The sequence below is a fragment of the Berghia stephanieae genome, chromosome 7, assembly GCF_034508935.2.
Source record: "Berghia stephanieae isolate SIO BIC M18660-M18661 chromosome 7, UCSD_Bste_1.3, whole genome shotgun sequence".
Classification (NCBI taxonomy): domain Eukaryota; kingdom Metazoa; phylum Mollusca; class Gastropoda; order Nudibranchia; family Aeolidiidae; genus Berghia; species Berghia stephanieae.
Genome location: NC_088366.1, coordinates 45,880,417 through 45,898,505, shown reverse-complemented (window position 1 = coordinate 45,898,505; position 18,089 = coordinate 45,880,417). Strand labels below are relative to the sequence as shown.

At 37.0% G+C, this 18,089-nt stretch overlaps 1 protein-coding gene across 13 annotated transcripts in view; it reads right to left on the bottom strand.

The window, feature by feature from the left end:
* LOC144977357 (maestro heat-like repeat-containing protein family member 1) overlaps positions 1-13,956 on the bottom strand; it is a 65,351-nt gene extending 51,395 nt beyond the window's left edge. For 11 of the 13 annotated variants that reach the window (XM_078922461.1, XM_078922464.1, XM_078922463.1 and 8 more), the window contains exons 1-14: positions 13,752-13,956; positions 12,568-12,713; positions 11,636-11,767; positions 10,144-10,306; positions 9,570-9,668; positions 8,728-8,879; positions 7,617-7,757; positions 5,849-5,941; positions 4,719-4,797; positions 4,124-4,237; positions 3,060-3,133; positions 2,477-2,599; positions 1,887-1,991; positions 472-616 (exon numbers count right to left, since the gene is read on the bottom strand). In XM_078922461.1, the coding sequence (XP_078778587.1) occupies positions 472-616; positions 1,887-1,991; positions 2,477-2,599; positions 3,060-3,133; positions 4,124-4,237; positions 4,719-4,797; positions 5,849-5,941; positions 7,617-7,757; positions 8,728-8,879; positions 9,570-9,668; positions 10,144-10,306; positions 11,636-11,767; positions 12,568-12,713; positions 13,752-13,809 (1,624 nt within the window). In that variant the 5' untranslated portion in view covers positions 13,810-13,956. The remainder of the gene's footprint in view (positions 1-471; positions 617-1,886; positions 1,992-2,476; positions 2,600-3,059; positions 3,134-4,123; positions 4,238-4,718; positions 4,798-5,848; positions 5,942-7,616; positions 7,758-8,727; positions 8,880-9,569; positions 9,669-10,143; positions 10,307-11,635; positions 11,768-12,567; positions 12,714-13,751) is intronic. The other 2 variants (XM_078922459.1, XM_078922458.1) reach the window with 1 other exon arrangement.
* Positions 13,957-18,089: the final 4,133 nt, after the last annotated feature.

Genomic DNA, 18,089 nt, shown 5'->3' with positions numbered 1-18,089 from the left:
TAGCGCAATATCCACTAAATGTGCTCAAAGCGCTTTACAAGGGGTCCCTGACCAACAGCAACATTTAACATGTAGGACCGGACATGACACTGGTTAGGTGATATTACAATTTTTTCGGACAGAGACAATGCTGTTAATGGCCAGGTACTCAATTTATATCTGAGTATGGTGAGAGAATGTGAGTAAAGAGCCTTTTCCAAGGACCCAGGACCTTCCGATCCGCAAGCGAGTGTCATACCACAAGACTACATAACCAAAAATCTATTATTCCCCTCCCCCCTTCCACATGACAAATCACACATCCCATGTCAAAGTGTTTATCTGTGACAAGGTGTTTACTTGTATTCCGATGGAAAAATAGTTTATACAAGAAATTCAAATCAGCAAAAATAAACAAATTAAAGATTATATATAAATGAGAAAAACAAAAACCAAATCCTATCCAACTAAACCAAATCCAATCCAACTCACGCTTGGTGTCGTATTCGATGTAATAGTCTTCTGCATTCTCATCTCGTTTTTTCTGCACCAAATAGGCAAGAGATCGGCAAACAGAGCCAGCAGCGTTGGTGTACTGCTCTGGCACGACAAGTTCCAACAAGTATGGCCACAGAACCTGTCATTGAGGAAAGATAAGAAATACAGGGACAGAATGTTGGTGTATTGCTCTGGCACGACAAGTTCCAACAAGTATGGCCACAGAACCTGTCATTGAGGAAAGATAAATACAGGGACAGAATGTTGGTGTATTGCTCTGGGACGACAAGTTCCAACAAGTATGGCCACAGAACCTGTCATTGAGGAAAGATAAATACAGGGACAGAATGTTGGTGTATTGCTCTGGGACGACAAGTTCCAACAAGTATGGCCACAGAACCTGTCATTGAGGAAAGAATAAATACAGGGACAGAATGTTGGTGTATTGCTCTGACATGACAAGTTCCAACAAGTATGGCCACAGCACCTGTCATTGAGGAAAGATAAGAAATACAGGGACAGAATGTTGGTGTATTGCTCTGGCACAACAAGTTCCAACAAGTATGGCCACAGAACCTGTCATTGAGGAAAGATAAGAAATACAGGGACAGAATGTTTGTGTATTGCTCTGGCATGACAAGTTCCAACAAGTATGGCCACAGAACCTGTCATTGAGGAAAGATAAATACAGGGACAGAATGTTGGTGTATTGCTCTGGCACGACAAGTTCCAACAAGTATGGCCACAGAACCTGTCATTGAGGAAAGATAAATACAGGGACAGAATGTTGGTGTATTGCTCTGGGACGACAAGTTCCAACAAGTATGGCCACAGAACCTGTCATTGAGGAAAGATAAATACAGGGACAGAATGTTGGTGTATTGCTCTGGCACGACAAGTTCCAACAAGTATGGCCACAGCACCTGTCATTGAGGAAAGATAAGAAATACAGGGACAGAATGTTGGTGTACTGCTCTGGCACGACAAGTTCCAACAAGTATGGCCACAGCACCTGTCATTGAGGAAAGATAAGAAATACAGGGACAGAATGTTTGTGTATTGCTCTGGCATGACAAGTTCCAACAAGTATGGCCACAGAACCTGTCATTGAGGAAAGATAAGAAATACAGGGACAGAATGTTGGTGTACTGCTCTGGCACGACAAGTTCCAACAAGTATGGCCACAGCACCTGTCATTGAGGAAAGATAAGAAATACAGGGACAAAATGTTCCAAATTCAATAAGCAGATTGCAAAGTGTTATTTTTTCTAATATAGAATCAATAATGTACAAAATGATTTCTAAATAAGGAAAACATATTTGTATGATTTGAATAACTGAATTTTTTTTTTTTAACTGAACAAAACTTTTGCTTCTGAGATTAGAACTTTGATAGAATTGCCACTCACAATGTCAATTTGATCAATGGTGGTCGTGATGAGGTGTAGAATGTTGTCACACATACTTCGCAAAGCCTGGTTACTGACGTATTCTGGATCTGCCGATCGTTTTCCCTGGGGTTGGAAAAAAAATATTTATTCAAATTTGTGATGAATAAAAATAATATTTACATGATTTTTGTGGGTACTTTATTTTTTTTTTTTTGGGTATGGACTGCAATTTTGGCATAAAAGTATCTTAATAACAATAAATAAATGAAAAAAAAATATACAGAACTTGAAACATAACAGAATCACACAGCATTTTAATCTCTATTTGAAGTAAATCGGGTGATTTTTCATGAAGTTATGGTCAGTTATACCTTGGGATCATCCTCCAAAGAACACTGCCTCGTAATGAATTCAATCATGTGATCACCTCCCTCCAGTTCTAAATAGCCGTCAATAGAAATCACCCATGTTGTCCTATATGACCAAACTGGGGTGGTCAATAATCTTGCCAAAGGAAAAAAATGAAAGTGCCTGAAACATGGCTCAACCTAGACCCCCCCCCCCCCCCCCCCCCAAATTAAAAAAAAACCCCAGAGTCCACCAAATACCTTGGGATCGTCCTCCAAAGAACACTGCCTCGTAATGAATTCAATCATGTGATCACCTCCCTCCAGTTCTAAATAGCCGTGATGTGCCATGGCGATGATCACCTGGGAAAACATCTTTTTCACCTGAAATTGAAATCAACATCGATATGTAAGTAGTGGTCACATTATCATCATGAATATGTAAAATTGTAGTTGTAGTAGTAGTAGTAGTAATCCTTCAGAGCCATTAGGCCCATGGAGCCAGAGTTTATCCCGGTTTCTATAGCATGAAACAGACAATAGCAATTGCTCGATATCCTTTGGATAGGACACTAGTCTATCGCAAAGTACTTTCCACCAAATATAACAGACTCAGCTACCCATTCACTGCTTTCTTTGTTTTTGTTTTAAATTGCGGTGATAACAATCCCATTAATCTATGCATTTGAAACAAACCAAAGACATTGAACCAAGGATAGGAACTAAATTTTGTTTCCAATCCTTAAAAAAAATACAAGCAGGCCACGTGACATGATGCTTTGTGTGACGTTTAGATATAGTTTACATTCTATTAACCAAAGGAATAAAAAAAATAAAAACTTACTTTGTTGTTATTTTCATTACACAATGACTTCAATCCAGAGACAACCACTTCCTTTTTGTCCTCCATCGCTGACACTGACAATTGAAAAAAAAAAAAACCCATAAAAATATGAGCTTTTATATAAGTGGAATAATCACTTAATGTGCTCAAACCACTTTACAAAGGGTCCAAAGCTAACAGCAATACTTAACATGTAAGACGAGACATGATGCCTGTAAGGTAATATCATTGTTTTGTTTTTTTTCGACAGAGATAACGTTGTAACCAGCCTGATACTCATTTCACTCCAGAGTTCCTTTTACAGTCCACAGTTTCTAGCAGCATAGTATCACTTTGACAATGACCTAAAGCCAAGAAACAGTAAAAAGCAAACTATCTCTCCTTGTCTCAATGAATCTCATGGCAGTATTGGATTATTCTTTGGGAAAGGTTATAAGAGCTCACATTAAAAGCACAATCATTTTATTTTTTTTTGAAAGAGCAACTTTGTTTGTTTTTAAGGGATTTACGGCATTTGCAACACATCAAGGTCATATCAGCGCCAGTAAAAAGGAAGAAAATGGGATAGTGAAAAGTTCTAGAATTACAAATAAAGCACCCAAGAAAAGGTAAGTCAAAGGGGAATTGGTTCGAATAAGAAACAGGTGTAGATTCCAAGAGCACACTATCAAAGAGATCAATAAAAGTCTCATCCAAACACAAGCACAGGTCTCCACTAAGAAGAATACAAATCATATAAAACATAAAGAAAACATAATACAGTGCATAACAGAGAGATGATTTACAAGGAAAAAATATCATTTCCCAAAACTAACTATACATTTGACTGTTTCCCTCTCAGCCAGGGCATCTGGCCAGGACCAGTACAAAACCAAGTAAACTCATTCCCAGACAAAGACAGAAAGCAAGTTGAAAAACAGATACAGGGGGATAGAAGATTCAGCAAGTACCTCCCTGCCCACTATTGGAGGTCGGGAACCCCACCCGAGAGCTCGCATTAAAAGCACAATTATTTTTTATATTTTTGAAAGAGCAACTTGACAAGACTTGAGTTAATCCGATACCTGCAGAGTTGATGACATGTTTGAATATCGACAAAATTCCAATCTTGATTTTCTCATCTCTGGATTCCAACCTCGTTAACAAAATCCCTACGAGCTTCCCGGAGAAGGCACGAGCTGAAAACAGACAAATCTTATCTTTTTAAATTTTGATGCATTTAACAATAATAATAATAACAACAACAACAACAATAATAATAATAATAAAAATAATACTATAGTAAAATAATAATAATAAATAATAATAATAATAATAATAATAACATAATAATAATAATAATAATAATAATAATAATAATAATAAAAAGAAAATAATTATTATTTTTAAATCATTAATCTTCAATGGGACTAGACTTATGCATCAGATATGACGACAACAAATACCAATATCCATGAAATATGATGAACAAACACTGATAAATATTACAACAAAATGAACAATAAAGTACCAAATTTTTAAATAAAATATCACAGTTTGAAAAACTAAAAAAATGTCACAGAGAATACACCCAAATTCTAAGACATCAAATGGATGGCTGAATAAAAATTTTAGCCCAAAAACTGGCGTGGTTATGTTTACTTAATTAATATTACCAACCAATGATAGCAAATGATCGAAGTAATTCGTTGTGGTTCTTGATACTGTTTGGGTTCATGAAATCAACAGGATGGAAAATCTGTAGACAAAAAAAAATGGAGTAGAAAAAATGAAATGCGTTTTGCACAAGTTAGTAAATTTGGTCCCTGTTTGTGAAAATGATCTGAAGAGTGTGAATGAAACAGTGCCAAACAAAACAGAGGGAAAAATACAATTGGTATTTCTTTGTTTTGCTCTGAAAGCCAATTTAAGAAATCTGAACAAGCAGTTGAATAAATAAATAGATGAATAAATAAATATGTGCATAATAAGATAAATACATAGATAGATAAATAAATAAAAATAAATAAACAAGACAACATACAACCACAAAAACAAATAAAATCAAAAAGTATTACATCTTTTTGACAAAAATACGAAAGTAATAAGAATGACTGAAACAATTTAAAATCCCTTCATTTCATTACTTGGGGACCAGAAACTTATAATGGTTGAGGATTTGTTTTGCTTTGTTTTGTTTTTTTGTTATCGAGGGTTTTATTATGCTTGCGACATATTTAGGTCATATCAACGCCAGTAAAAAGGAAGAAAAATGGGATAATCAAAATATTCTAGAATTATAATTTAAGCATCCAAGAAAAAAAAGTAAGACAAATGGGAATTGGTTCCAATAGGAAACAGATGTAGATTCCAAGAGCACACTATCAAAGTACTTAATTTGAGATCACCAACAGACACCAGCACATGATCCCAGTAAGAGGAATTAACTCAAAAGTTTACAAGATCTATTTAAAAAAAAAAAATATATATATATATATATATATATAACTATCATTACATAACAGAGAGATGATTTACAAGGAATAAAATATCACTTCCCAAAACTAAAACTACACACATTTGACTGTTTTCCTCTCAGCCAAAGACTCTGGTAAGAGCCAGGACAAAACCGAGTAATCCCATTCCAAGACAAAGTCAGAAAGCAACTCAGAAAATAGATGTAGAGGTATAGAAGACACATCGAGTGACCTCCTGCCATCATGGGAGGTAAAAAAACAAACACCCAAAAGCTTGTAATTTTTACACTTTTTGCTCAATCGAGCATTATCATGAACTGAAATAAAATTTACCTGAGCAAACAAAATGTTGAGAAGGTTGTCAAGGTGTGGCTCCAAGATAAGGCTGCCTTCAATACAAACAGCATCCAAAACCATACACAGACCCTGTAGAAAGTATAATAAAAGTTCAATAATATTTTACACTCTACACAAACAGCATCTAACACCACACACAGACCCTGTAGCATGAACGATAAAAGTTCTATAATATTTCACAAGCTGCTCAAAGCCATCATATTATAAAGTATATATTCAGTTGTCTTCATCGTAATCACAACCTACAGATTCTTGGAACCCACCATGCTGTTTGTCAAAATTATTTTTTGATCTTAAAATAAAGAATAATTAAATAAAACAAATAAATGAATTCGTAAATAAATAAATAAAATAATGAATAAATAAATATATAAACAAACAAATAAGCAAACTAAAGAGTACTAAAAATAAATGGGTATATATATTGATTAATCAATCAACAACTACTCAATCTACAACTATTCAATGACAGGTTAACAATTACGCAGCAATAGTCTATTACCGAGATGGAAAATAATTGCAGTATGGACAGATCCGTTCAACATCAAAGCTTTCGACTCAACTTGATGGGATTGACAACCTTAGAGAACACAAAAAGCTACAACTGCTAGACATGCACTCCATATCAAAATTGTCACAATTGTAACAAATTGAACACGAAATGCATCTGTTTATGTTGTGAATGTGTGTTCGCTCATGCATGAGAGAGAGAGAGAGAGAGAGAGAGAGAGAGAGAAGAGAGAGAAGAGAGAGAAGAGAGAGAAGAGAGAGAGAGAGAGAGAGAGAGAGAGAGAGAGAGAGAGAGAGAGAGAGAGAGAAAGAATAGGTAGGAGTCAAATACAGTCTACTCTGGATAATCGCAGCACCTTGGGATCAGCTAAAATGTTGCGATTAACCAAAGTTGCAATTAACAGAAGTTGAGTTTCCAGTCCACTATTGCAATCATTTATACATATATGGTAAACTCAAACAAGTAAATATTGATCTTAGTCCACCACAGAAGAGCAATATGATTGGATTAAAAACCATATGGCAGACCCGTATAGATTTTGTCATGTAAAAGCAGCTTTGATGCAAGTCGACATCTTATTCAGATTTGATTCACCTTCACTCTTTTGTTCTCAACATTTGTAAGTGTCAAAAAGATTAGCCGTGATGAGAGACAATAAGCTCTCACCAAACTCATTGGTCACAATGCACAGTATGTCAATCCCAAAACAAAAAATATCGCACAGTCTCTTTACAACTGTCATCGTCTACCTGTTGTGAAGGCTATGTGTGAAGACTATGCCCAGCCCCTCGCCTCCTATCTAATGGTCACAGATAACATCACAAACCCATACTGAAATCTCTAATAAAGTGGTGACATACAACTGTAGCATTAAATCCTGCTCACTCTCGATTTTTCAACCTGTCACGATTTCTTCCATGATGAAATCAGATATTTTGTTTGACTGATTTCTTAAATTTACCACTTTTTGAGGGCGAAAATTTGTTGCGATTAACTGAAGTTTGTTGCAATTATCCAGTGACTAGTATATAGAATTAATTCTGTTTCTTGGGAAATGTTGTGATTATCCGGAGTGGACTGTATCTGTTCAATGCTATAGTTATTATATCATATTATAACAAGTGTAACTAACTGACAAATTGTCATAATTATAGACAAGAAAGATCTATTATTATTCTTCTTCTTCTTATTATTATTATTATGATTATTATCATTATCCAAATTGCCTCTTACCTGAGTGATATGATAAGGTTCAGGGTGTCGTTTGTACAAAGCAAAGATACCCTGAAGGATCTTGGGTAATTGTTCCTCCAATTTGTCACGTGACATCACATGGGTCATATGACCGACTGCCTCAATGATGGTCAGACGCAACTGGGTTTTTGTTTTAGGATGATAGAAATGATTTTTAATTAGAATACAGAAGATGGAAAAAAAAAAGAGCTATTATGTAGTGCAATACCTATTAAATATGCTGAAAGTACTTTTAATAAATGTAGGAATTTAATGGAGGTGTAAAAATTAATATACCAGACGAAACATATTTGTATCATTTATCATATCGTACTGAATCATTAGGGGGCCCCGATAGCTCAGTTGGTAGAGCACTCGCTTCATTCACAAAGGGATTGCGATCGATCCCGGGTGCAGTCAAGATTTTTTCCAACCCCCCTGTTCTGTCCACCCAGCAGTGATTGGGTAACTGGGTCTGTTAGACCTGGTGAAAGTATTTTGCGATTAGATTAGCATCCTATCCAACGGGTAGCAAGCAATTGCTATTGTCCGTTTCACTCTATAGAAATCAGGATAAACTCCAGCTCCATGTGCCTCATGTTTTTGAAGGACTAATTTTTTAATCTTTTAAGACCGATAGGCCTTTCTCCAGATAGACATTCAAGAAAAATTTTCATTAAGGATAAATAAAATTAATAAATAGGGGGTGAGGTAGCCAAGTGATTAAGGCATTGCACTGTGACCCAGAAGGTCCCGGATTCGAGCCCTGTTTCAGGCACTTTCATTTTTTTCCTTGGGCAAGATTATTAACCCCAAATTTGCTCACTTGAACAACATGGGTTATTCCTCCTGACATCAGACATCTTGTTTGATGAATTTTCTATATTCCTTTGTGGAATGCCGAGGCGACAATATCTTATGAAGTCGTGGCGGAAAGGCATAAAAAAAAAAAAAAAGTATAAATAAATAAAATGAATTTTATTATTTTTTTAAATTAAAAAAAAAGACGAAGCCTGAGTGAAATCGATGACCCGCTCTGTTGCCTGTGAAGGCTTAAAAGTAATAACAAAATTGCACATACACTGTGTGCCACTCAGATATAAGAACCGACCTTGGCTTCCTTGGACTGCAACCAAACATTGAAGAGGATGTCGTAGGCAGAGAAAACCTCTGATGCAAACTTGTCGGTGGTGACGGTTTTGTCAGGCGCTTGGTCCAAATTGGCCACATATTCAAGGATGGCCTCGCTGAACTTGGACAAACCTGGAAGGTGAAAGAAATATTTTTAAAAATTAAGTCTGTAAAAATAACCAAAAAAACCCCAGCCACCACCCCCCCCCCCCCTCTCCCCTCACTTAAATGTGGAATACCAGAATTTAGCAATCATTTAAAAGTCAAAACTTTGATAACAACTCCTCTTCTTCTTTTTCTTTTTCTTCTTTTTAAGTCTGTAACTTCAAATTTTGAAGATTCCACAGACCACAGTATTTTTCTTTCATTGGAGATGTGAGACAATTCCATTGTCTTATGTCGATGGTATGAACGAGAACAGGTGTGCATCCAATCTTGTGTGGGGCAGCGTGGCTCAGCGGTACGGTCTTTGCTTCGTACCCGAAAGGTACCGAGTTCGATCATCTGCCGCTGCGCTGTGTGGCCTTGAGCAAGTTACCTCGCCCTAGCTCAATTTGCGGCGCTGCACTACGGCGGCTGACGCCTGGGTTATTCCAGTCTTCCCTTGGAATAGAGCCTAGAGAAAAATTTCCCCTATTGGATGAATAAAGGGAATTTTTAAAAAAAATTTTATTACAAACTTACTCAAATTGAAACATCTTTAAATAACAGATTAAAGGGAAAAACTGGAAAATTGAAAAAAAAGTTTATAAATTGCAAGTGAAGTAAAAATAAAACAAAACAAAAAACTGTTAAAAAATTATTTTAAAAAAAAAACCTTACCAGAGGCAAAGACCCATCGCATATTGTCGTATTTGGCCAACCCTAGCATTGGAAGCATTGTGCCCAGAACAGCTGTAAGGTGAGGCACCATCTGGTAAACTGGAAAAATGGAAATGTTGCTGCTTGAAGCTCGAAGGAAAAAATAATGATAAATATTGAATGGTAATCTTCAATTTATTAGACGAAGCTAAGACAGTTTATTCACCTTAACAACGCCACTATCACAATCACATTATCTCATTTGTCTGTAATGTTTCATTCATGTTTTGCTGATAAAGGGGAAACCTGAAAGGCCCACAGTATCTATCTTCGTCTAATAAATTGAAGCTTGCAATTCAATACTTATCGTTATTTTTTCTGGTAAACTGGAAAAATGAAATAAATTTTTTAATTAATGTTTAAAAAAAACAAAACGCTTTTGTACGATAATTCTTCTGTATTTAAAATTGCAACCTTTTTAATAAAAAGGTGAGTAATGAAAATCAACTCCTGTTCTCCTACTGAATACATATTGATTATAAATATATACTAAAACTAAGAATCTAACCAAATTCCTTCCATGCCAGAGACTTACCGTTTGAGGAGGCCAAGTTTCCAATAGTCTGGACAACAAAGAAATGCGGCAATACGCCAGGTTGGAATTTTTCAAGCATCTCCGACATCACTTCATTACAAAACTTGGTTCCCAAAGCAACGAGAACGCCACTGGCTGCTGTCTGCCACTCTGGAACAACTTCCTGTAAAAAAGGTTAAAGTTCAATGATTAATAAATTATCCCACTTACTGGACAAAGAAGATAATAAATGTTTATCATAATAAAATATAATATAATAATAAATAATAATAATAATAATTTAAAAAAAAAAAAATAAAAATAAATAAATAATAATAATAAAATAATAATAATAATAATAATAATAATAATAATAATAATAAAAATAATAATAATAATAAATAATAATAATAATAATAATAATAATAATAATAATAATAATAATAATAATTGATGAAAAAAATAATATAATAATAAAATAATAATATAATAATATAATATAATAATAATAATAATAATAATAATAATTGATGAAAAAATTTTCCCACTTACTTGGCAAAGAAGATAATAAATCTTTATCACATAATAATAATAATAATAATAATAATAATAATAATAATAATAATAATAATAATAATGATAATAATAATAATAATAATAATAATCTAATAATAATAGTAATAATAATAATAATAATGATCATTACCATCATCATCTTTATCATCAATAAAAACAATATAAAATGACACACACAAGGTTCCTTATCATTCGGTAATAACAGAATCAATAACATTGATATTCAAAACTTCACATTATAGATGGATTATTTTTACTAGAGAGAAAATCTTTCAATTGAGTGCTGAAGTGTCACAGTTTTGAGTGTCTTGATTTGAGCCACTTGAGAGGAAAATCTTACAGATTCATAATAATTCAATTCAAACCCTCCAATAGGGAATGAGATTAGTGGAAGAGTAGCATCCCTTGATTGGACGTCACCTTACAGAGAGAACGTCATGATGGTTTTGCGCATGCGTCTCTCTCGTCCTCGCTTTCGGTGAAGTGTCTCATGCCGCTTTCAACGGAAGCAAGGACGAGAGACGCATGCACAAAACCAATATGACGTTATCTCTCTAATAACTTCTCCGCCGGTGACGTCCAATCGAGGGACGCTACTCTTCCGCTAATCTCATTCCCTATTAAACTTTTGACCTTTTCGATATAGATGTGGACAATGTTTAGTCTCAAAAGGTACTTAGCTCAAATTTCCCCACCAAACTAAGGTGTAAAATGAGTACCCGGTGGGTAACAGCTTTGTTCCAGTTGAAAAGAAATCAATTATAACACAGACTTACCAGTTAAAGGTATCATTCTATCTGCTCAGTTTTTTTTGGGGGGTGGGGGGGGGGGGGGTTGTGTGTGTGTGTTTGTGTGTGTGCCTGGAGGCAAAACAGAGTTATTTATATATATATATATATATATATATACACAAGCTAATATAACAGTCTTTACATACCTTTGACTGCGTAAGTTCCGACGATGTTTGCTGAATTATTGGAATAGCTAAGGAAAGGTCGATGGATTCCAAGCTTTCTTTGATCACCCTTTCCATTGTCACCAAAATGATCACTCTGTGTTCTTGTGATAGCTGGGAACAGGTAGACCAATCAAACAGACTTTGATCAAATATTGCATAAGCTTCATTCTCTTTAAAACTTTTATTGTGAACTTCAAGGCTACCCACTAAGGCCAAGTGTGATTGTTTTATGAAACTCACTGAATTCAATCCTGAGTAAAAGTCAATAATAATTTACTCCCTGACAACCTAGAATCATCTACGATAGACAATTTTTAAAACGTCTTAAAACATTTATTTTTTACTGAAGAGTATTATCAATACGGCTATGTGATCTTGTGGTATGACACTCGCTTTTGGATCAGAAGGCATGAGTACGAGCATCGCTCGACGCATAGTTGAGTTATTGGAAAAGACTCTTTACTCACATTCTCTCATCGTCCTCGGGTGTAAAAGGAGTACCTGGTCGTTAACAGCGTTGTGTCTGTCCGAAAAAATTTGCAATATTGGCTAACAGGCGTCATGTCTTGTTCTACATGTTAAACGTTGCTGTAAAATGCTTTGAGCACATTTAGTAGATATTGTGCTATATAAAAGCTCAAGCATCAATATTGATAAATTATTATTTTATATTTACCAGTGATGTTTAAGGACTGTTTTCAATCTGTAATGAGCACAGAGCCTCTGTTTACAAGGTAAGCAAGGAGCAAAAAAAAAAAAAAGAAAAAGGTTCCCTATCATTATAATTATAATAAAAATAATATTTTCTAGTTTTCATTCAATGGCTCATATTTCAACATTACATGATGTTTTTGACATTATATGGTTGACTTTATATCATGAGAATGAGTACAGTTTGGAAAGATTCTCACCTTAGAATGCTTTTTCAAATAACTGTAACACGAACTCAGCACCAATTCTGGTTTCCTCCTGCCAAGATCATAAAGGGCATTTCCGATCACCTCCTTGGTCATCGAGTCGGAATCGTTGACAGAATCGATCAAAGCCATTGTTATCTCTGTGGGTAAAATGATGATGATAAAAAAAATAATAAAATGACGATGATGATAAAATGTTGAAAATGTTGATGATAATAAAATGCTGATGATGATAAATTAATGATGATGAAAAAATGACAATGATAAAATGATAATAAAATGTTGATGATTCATTAAGGATGATGATAAAATGGCGATGATAAACGTATTTTTATTTTGAATGACAAGGAATTTGGATGCCAATGTTTAAATTGGCTACAAATTGGTTTATCCCTATATAATACCTATCATATTCTGCAAATAACCCATGCATGATTGACCATGCAATGCAACCACACACTTCTAACAAGGTGTGTCGTATGTATCAAACATGATGATATGAAGGCATTTGACGTCCAGTTTTCATAGGTATTTGCAGCATGTACTCTTCACGGCTTGGTTATACTTATACTTATACTATGTCTGATGGTGGTTAACCACAGCAATGCAATGGGCCATCAACTTTTACAATGGGACATCAACTTTCACTCTTAAGTACTTAAAGAACAATCAAAGGTAATGAAAAAGTAAATCATCTCTTATTCATTTTGTAAATGAAATGATATGATTCATGATAGAAGAAAGTTTGTTTTATTTTTCATGTACTCTGCTTGATGCCAATTTAATAAACCCAAGATCAAGTCGCACACATAAATCATTTTAGTAGTTTAAGAACAATCAAATGACTCTTCTTCAACGTGAAGACTAAGAAAATCGGTAGGTTGTTGAAAGTTTTGCAAGCCTCTCACTCTCACTCAAATGTTGAACTTTTTATGTTCTTTGTCGGCTTGTTGCGGTCGCCCCAAGTGAGAATCAGTCGGATCAGTCCACAATAAAAACAAAAACAGGACATAAACTTCGAGTCTAATTAACACAAAGAAAGAAATAATTTTAATAAATGATGATGCGATTGATATGCCCCTATAAGCGGACTTATTCTTATAATTTATGGTGCGTATTCTTATTTTTCTATATTTTTTTTTTTCTTGCCGCACTTGCTTCACTTGAAAAGTACTCACCGTCCACCTGTCCCCCGGTGGACCGGACTGCATTATCATCCGGACCAGGCATTATCATTTGACATATAACTCACAGTTTAAAAGATATTTGGTCTGAATTGCAGACGTGAGTGCGCAAAATCAACAAAACATAAGTGAGCGAGCTAGATCACAGGACTAATCTCTTCATGTCAACAAATCTCGCCCTCTCAGCTGATCATGTGACAATTTTTTAGTTTCGCTTCCTGTGAGGGGTCATGGGTCGTGGAGGTCAACAGTCAACGTCTATCTTCGAGGCACCGCTTTTTTCTTTAAAATTTTCTTTTCGTTAATTTGTCATTAGCCGAAGTATGTTATTAGACGGAGAAACGGGAGCGGAGAGTAGTGGTTAGACTGAAAAATTCAATAAGAAATCTTTGGTCATTATGTTCAGCGCAATATTAGCCGTCTTTGTTTTCAACAACAAAAGAATCAATCTGTTTTTGACATTACGGAGTTATAGTTAGACACCGAAGCTCGCCTAACGAACGACTTGCCCAACACGTGACCATTTTTTTTCTCGCGTCCTCTCGTCTAATCTCGTCACTCCGGAATAGAAAGAGGAGGCGGAGCTCATATGATATAACGCAATGAAAGTTCTGTCCGATGACGGGTGGGGGGATATCACCTCTCCAAAACTTACCTTATTATATGAGATCTTGAGATTCTTATCCAATCATCGATTGCTCGTTTGACAGTTCGCTTGTGAACAGTTAGGAGACCATCTCTTGATTTATGGGCAGGCGGCTTTGCGTAAAGGCGGTGAGTGTTGTATACATCAAAGAGTACCGCTGACCGATGGGTAAATAGTGGTTGTGTAACCCAAAAGCCCCGCCGTCTCGACTGCAAGGTCTTGTATGTAATAGTTGCGTCACCATCTCAAGGCTCAGGAATTAATTAGTGAGCTGATTCAAACAATGTGGGTTTCAAATTTATCGTATACGTAATCATTTGGAAGCTACAGAGAAAGGTGTTTTTGTGTAATCTCTTTCACACACACACGCGCGCGCGCGCACACACACACACACACACACACACACACACAAACATATACAAACAATACACATCCCTGGTCATCTATTGCCTATATTATTAATGTTAATATATACATCCCATGCTGATTGTCACTACCCCCCCCCCCCCCCCAACCATTTCCACCATCCAAGTACCAGCGGCCTTTTCTCTTTGATTTCGTATCATGGTCTACCCGAAGCCCAACACCTCGATCGTTTGTGGGTCAACCCCCCCCCCCCTCCCCCCACCTTCCCCCGTAATCAATTTATAATTTTCTCTCTGTATAGAGCGCCACCCCCCGTGTGGTGTCCGGGGTCCCTCAACTGAGAGGGTCAAGAATAGCCCAACGCCAAGCCAGCGTGTCGTAAAAGGCGACTAATGGTGTGTGATTCCTCCATCTTTGAGTCACCTGGTCCTCCAGGTTGGGGGTTGGCAAAGGGTTAACACCCCTTTCCGTTAAACTCTAACCGTTACAGAAACACAGACAGACAAACCAAATCCTTTTTTTAGCTTGGGCGACCGAAGAGTTTCTGGAATATCAGAATTTATGAAGGACAACAGACAAAGCCGAAAGGACTCTGCTGACCCGATGACGTCTTCGCCAAACAAGCAGCTTCGAATTGCGTCGTGGAACGTTCGCACCATGTATGAAGCAGGAAAAAGCTCTCAAGTTGTGACTGAGATGAGAAGATACAGGCTGCATATACTTGGAGTAAGCGAAACCCACTGGATACAATCCGGACAGAAACACCTCAAGTCTGGGGAGAAGATTTTATATTCAGGGAGAGGGGACGGGATTCATATACAGGGAGTAGGAATAATTCTAAGCAAGTTTGCCCAGAAGTCACTGAGAGGATGGGAACAATGCGGAGAAAGGATCATCATGGCGTCCTTTACAACACGGAGTAAGAAGATCAGCATGAACATTGTACAGATCTATGCCCCAACAAATGATGCAACAGATGAGGACAAAGATACATTTTATGGTCTGCTACAACAAGTCATTGACAAGTTGCCAAGGAAAGACATCAACATATTGATGGGAGATGCTAATGCAAAAGTGGGACAGGATAACGTAGGCTATGAAGGTATCATGGGACGTCATGGCATGGGAGAAATGAATGATAATGGTGAGAGATTTGCAAATTTCTGTGCATTCAACAGTTTGGTGATTGGAGGATCAGTGTTCCCCCATAAGAGGATCCACAAAGCAACTTGGGTCTCACCAGATGGTATGACAGAGAATCAGATTGATCATTTTTGTATCTCTCGTAGATTCAGACGTTCATTGGAAGATGTGACAGTACGGAGAGGGGCAGATGTTGGATCAGACCACCACCTGCTATTGGCAAAGCTTAAGCTCCGACTCAGAAAACACGGGGCCAGATCACATACAAGAAGAAAATTCGAGTTGAATGCACTTGATGGGGAAAAGAATGAGGAATTCAAACTACAATTGAGTAATAGATTCCAACCTCTTACTGAGCTCGAGGAGGACATAGATGTAGAGTCACATTGGGCAAAGATCAAGGAAGTCTACATAACAACTTGCCACGAGGTATTGGGGGTAAAGAAACCAGAACATAAAGAATGGATAAGTCCAACCACCTTGGACCTTATTGAAAAGAGGAGAACAAGGAAGGAACAAGTGAATGCAAGCCGAACAAGGGCTTCAAGACTGGATGCACAAGAGCAGTATCGAGCCATAGCTAAGGAAGTCAAAAGATCTGTGAAGAAAGACAAGGAAGCATTCATGAACAGACTTGCAGAGAAAGCAGAAGCAGCAGCGACTGGAGGACACATGAGGATCCTTTATCAAACTACCAAGACACTTGCTGGAAAATATGGGAAACCAGAGGTACCAGTCAAAGACAAAGATGGGAAAACTATTTTTGGAAAAGAGGCTCAATCTGAACGATGGAGGGAACATTTCAACTGCCTTCTGAACAGACCACCACCAGACAACCAGCCAGAAATTTTGCCTGCAAGGAATGAGCTACCAATTAGCTGTGATCCACCATCGATAGCAGAGATTGTGGGTGCCATTAACAAGATGAAAAGGGGAAAGCTGCTGGACCAGACCAGATTCCACCGGAGGCTCTAAAAGTTGATGCGGAAAGAAATGCTGAGGCCCTGCACCCACTATTTGAGAGAATCTGGAATGACGGGATATTCCCAAAGGATTGGAAGGAAGGACATCTTATCAAGCTTCCAAAGAAAGGGGACCTCAGTAATTGTAATAATTATCGAGGCATCACTCTTCTTTCTATCCCAGGAAAGGTTTTCAACCGTATTATTTTAGAGAGAATTAAGAATGCAACAGATGCTAAACTGCGGGACGAACAGGCAGGTTTTCGAAAAAACCGTTCAACCACCGACCAGATTGCCTCTCTGCGAGTCATAGTGGAACAGTCTATAGAATGGAACTCTCCTCTTATTGTCAACTTTCTGGATTACGAGAAGGCTTTCGACAGTATTGACAGAGCAACATTGTGGAAAATTCTGGCACATTATGGACTCCCTGAAAAGATAGTAAACCTCATTAAGGAAATGTATGAAGGATCAAGTTGCAGGGTTGTACATGAAGATCAGCTTACTGACAGCTTTGAAATTAAGACTGGTGTCAAGCAGGGATGCTTGCTCTCTCCATTCCTGTTCATCCTTGCCATTGATTGGCTAATGAAGGAAACCTCCAAAGGGAGAAGAAATGGGATACAGTGGACCCCCTGGACACAGTTGGATGATCTGGATTTTGCAGATGATCTGGCTCTTTTGTCCCACACCCAGGACCAGATGCAAGAAAAAACCACAATTATAAACAGCCTGTCGGAATCAATTGGTCTAAGAATTCACCCTGCAAAGTCAAAGGTCTTGAGGATAGGTACGCGTCAAAGGGAGCAGATCAAAGTTAAAGATCAGGAACTCGAAGATATAGACACTTTCTGCTATCTCGGAAGTATAATTGACAAGGATGGAGGCACGGAAGCAGAGGTGAAAGCACGAATAGGAAAGGCACAGGCTGCATTCACATCTTTGAACAGAGTTTGGAGAACTAAAGATATCTCCCTTCAACTAAAGCTAAGACTTTTCAACTCAAACGTGAAGTCTGTCCTACTGTATGGATGTGAAACTTGGAACGCATCACAGGCATGTATAAGGAGGGTACAGATTTTCGTAAACAGGTGCATGCGTAAGCTACTCAGAATAAAATGGATGGATAGAATAAAAAATGAAGAAGTATGGAAAAGAACACAACAGAAACCAGTGGGAGAGGATATAGGAAGAAGACGATGGAGATGGATTGGA